Source organism: Rhamphochromis longiceps, linkage group LG16 (genome assembly GCF_057381845.1).
Source record: "Rhamphochromis longiceps isolate RC_006_pf linkage group LG16, R_longiceps_female_GT1.1, whole genome shotgun sequence".
Lineage (NCBI taxonomy): Eukaryota > Metazoa > Chordata > Actinopteri > Cichliformes > Cichlidae > Rhamphochromis > Rhamphochromis longiceps.
The window spans coordinates 36,789,182-36,793,184 of NC_140572.1; the positions used below are offsets into that span (position 1 = coordinate 36,789,182).

Below are 4,003 nucleotides of genomic sequence, written 5' to 3' on the forward strand. Positions count from 1 at the left end.
TCAGCTTTTATGCTCCTTATATCTGGAACAAACTCCCAGAAAGCCTCAGATCAGCTGAAACACTCAGTTTATTTAAATCCAGGTTGAAGACTCACCTGTTCTCAGCTGCATTTGAATAAAGCACCAAATCCACACTTTTAAGCTTAAATTTCAAAACTTACACTAACTACTGATCTTATCTATTTCTGATTTTATCTGTTTTGATTTTATATACTGTTTTGTTTGTTTGTTTGTTTGTTAAGTGGGTTTAGAGCTCTGGGTAGCTCCCCAGCTGGGTCTAGACTGGGTCTAGAGAGTATTTTAAATTCAGGGAATTTAAAATAGAAAGTAGCTCGTCCACAGGAGGACTGGTAGCTCCCCTTACGATAAGGGTTCAGATCGCGCGAACAGGTGTGAAATGTGTGTGTTTAGTTAGTTAGTTAGTTTGTTTGTTTTAATCATTTTAAATCATGCTTTTTATTTGTTTTTGTTTCTAATGTCTCTGTAAAGCACTTTGAATCACCTTGTTGTTGAATTGTGCTATACAAATAAATTTGCCTTGCCTTGCCTGAACAAAGAGGTGTGAAACACTAACATCAGCCAACGGATCCCGTCCACCATAATTTTCTTCCCACTGAAATAAACTTAAAGTGGGCTCTGTGACGTAACACTAAATCCTCAGACGTCAAAATATCTTAAAAGGCACAAAGGCAGAACTGTTTCCAGAAAAATGAGTTCCAGTCAAATACATCGGTGTGCACCAGACCGCATTAAATGATTTGCACGGCTGATTTCTATAACTGATTCCAATCAAAATTCAAATGAATGTTAATAACTGTGCACTAACATGTAACACCTTGGTTGAAATATCCTTCACTGCCTAAGTCAATGAATCCTTATGAAAGCATCATCAGATTAGGTGTAAAGAGTCTAAAAATCCCAAGCATTTCTCAGAAGACATCATGCTGACAAACTGGAACATGTCACATTCCCACTATCAGCCAGATTACTTACTTCCTGAAAAGCTTAAAATAAAAGCATATATTTACTGTTATAGTCCACTTTATCTTTCTAGCAGACATTTACTTCTAAGGGATAAACGGTGTCTTTAATTATCTCTATTATAGTCATTGACTCAGGAATATACTTTTATTTATCTGATAACTCACAAAAGTCTCGTTATAAAACCGATTTATTTGACAAGTCTGAAACAAAGTCATTAAATATTGTAATTGTTTTATTCAGAGATAAGAGTGGACAACAGAGCAGTAACAAACCTAATATTGTGTCAGCAAATGGAGATAAAAGTGAAAAAGTTAAGGTGAACAATGATGAAGTGAAAAATATAAGAAACCAGACAGCAGTTTGCATCCCGACCCGTAGGAAACAACGCTGATGAATCGTGCTCCATCGTTCTGGTTCTGTAGAAAACATGTTTTGTGACAACTAAAAGAGTTTAAGCAGTCTGAGAGTGCTGAGAGAGAGCTGTAGTTTCACATTTATTTTAACCATCAAAAGTACATTTAGTGGAAAAATATTAAAACCTTCAAACTGTTTAAACTATTGTCAAAATTTTCAGACAACTTGCAATCCATCAAACAATTTTCAAGTTAGTTGTATCATTTTTAGTGGTGATTTCAATATGAGAAAAAACAAAGTCTTCTAATGGTTCAATAAGTGTTAAATGTAAAAAAGATAAAAACTCAGAGAAGAAAGAAAACACTGAACTGAAATATGATCCTTCTCCTGTCGTACAGGAGTGTCCCTTCAAACCTGCAGGAACTCATTCAGAGCTGTGGATAAAACTGCTTCATTCTTCTGGCCGTGTATCACTTTTATAAGATGGTATAATATTAAAGTAGAATGACACTCTGATAGCTCTGCCACATTTAAAAATGTTTGTCTTTGTCATGTGCAGTCTCTACAGTAACTAGTCACTGAATATTTTAAACTGTAATGAGAAGAGAGGCTGTAAACTTTTATTTTGTGTGAATTTACAGCCCTTCTACACACAGATGCTATATAGTAATTAGGCAAGTGAACATCAAAAATACATGTGTTGAAATGGGAGCCACAAGAGATATGCAGATAAATATTAATTTATATCTGCTTAGACTATTACAAAAAAATTTCAGACAACACAAAATTGGAGTTTTCTTAGACCTTTTTCAAAGCACATGATCTTTAACTGTGCATGATTATAAGACTATGAGTTTCCTTACTAAATAACACAAAAATCACTTAGTTTTTAAAATAACAATAAAAACTTTTTTCTGAATTTTGGTCAGTTTGAAACCGTACATGAGAGGATTCATGACAGGAGGAATGACAAGAAACTCTATAAAGTTTTGAAGGACTTGAGGTAAAAACTTTGAACCAAATCGCGCACTCGTGGAATCGAGAAGCATTATTAAAACAAAAGTGTGTAATGATACGAGATGTGGGACACATGTTTGCATGAACTTTGCTCTGTTTTCTATAGACTTTACACATGTTTGAATGATATACATATAGGACCAAACTATAAAAACACCATGAAGTGCATAAATAATTATTGTAATATTTGCAAATATGCCATTAACTATAGTTTGTGCTGGAAAACAAGCGAGTTGAACAATACTCGAGTTCACACAGAAGAGTTTGGAAATATACGGGCTGCATAACTTCAATCTAAATGTTAGAAAGGTATTCACAGCCATAATGCAGAAAGTTGTTGACCACAAAAGACATGCAAACCTAATGACTCTTTGCTTTGACATGATAGAGTGGTACTTCAGTGGCTGACATATGGCCACATATCTGTCATATGCCATGAGTGCAAGAATCGACAGTTCACTACAGGCAGAAGAATAAATCACCTGAGTCTGAATAAGGCAACCGTAATATGAGATGAGATGAACATCAGAGAGGAGATCCCAGAGAAATTTAGGGTAGAAACCTGCTGTTCCATAAAGTGCATTGATGCAAAAGACACAGAGCAGAATATACATTGATTCATGGAGGTTGCTGTCCAAGATGATGATCACAATGAGAGAAACATTGACGAGGCAAATGATGCAGTAACACAACAAACTGAGGAAAAAGAGAACAAACCTGTGACTGACTGTTTCATTGAAACCTGAAAGAAAAAACATTGTTATTACAGAAACATTATTCATTGTAGGTCAGTCCCTCATTGTGTCTAATCTCTGTTCTCCTCACTTCTTTATCTAGTACAGATAACAGCAACATGTGAGCTGGGATTTCAAACCAGCCAATCAATGATCTGGAATGAAAGCTCACAGCTTTGGAAGATCATAGGACATTTAATATGTTTCCTTTACCAACCATAACATAAAACAACACAAATGTGCAGGTTCTCAAGAAATTTGAATAAAACAACTTTAAAAATATTTAAATAAATGCTTTCATGATGAAATATGTTCATTACTTGCATTTTGTAGATTCAGAAAAATAATAATTCATGTTAGCAGTAATGACAGCCACTTGTGTCAATCAGAGATCATTTTTGTAATCTCAGTCTCTCATTGAGCGCCCTCCTGTCACTAGCCAGCACGTCATGGAGTGGGTGGGAGGTATTATACTGGACAGCATCCACCTCTCAGACACCACCTTAAGAGAGTCCAGCTCTGTCCCCATAACATTACTGGCCTTGCGGATTGGTTTATTGAGTCTGTTGTCATCTGTGACCCTCAACCTGCTGCAACAGCACAGAGGATGGGACTGGCCACAACAGATAGCATTGTCCGACAGATGTTGAAGGACCTCAGCTGCCTCAGAAAATAGTCAGAAAAATGACTCTGGCCCTTCCTGTACAGTGCAGTGGTGTTTTTAACTCAGTCCAGTTTATTATCTGTGTGTAATCCAGTGCTCCACAATATTCACATTAACCCCCTGGATTGAAACATGGGTCACAGGTTTCCTGGTCCTTCTAAAGTGCACAATCAATTCTTTGGTCTTTGCCACATTGAGCTGCAGATGATTCTGCTCACTCCACGTGACAAAGGGAGTCAACCACAGCCTG

General features: G+C 36.4%; 1 protein-coding gene across 1 annotated transcript; it reads right to left on the reverse strand.

Moving 5' to 3' along the window:
• Positions 1-2,216: 2,216 nt before the first annotated feature.
• On the reverse strand, positions 2,217-3,137 carry LOC146651605 (olfactory receptor 2K2-like). The gene has a single exon (XM_085385442.1). It carries the CDS (start codon positions 3,135-3,137, stop codon positions 2,217-2,219), a length of 921 nt encoding a protein of 306 aa, XP_085241568.1.
• Positions 3,138-4,003: the final 866 nt, after the last annotated feature.

Coding starts and splice junctions, on each gene's coding strand:
- LOC146651605 (XM_085385442.1), bottom strand. CDS start 3,137: ATGAATAATGTTTCTGTAATAACAATGTTTTTTCTTTCAGGTTTCAAT.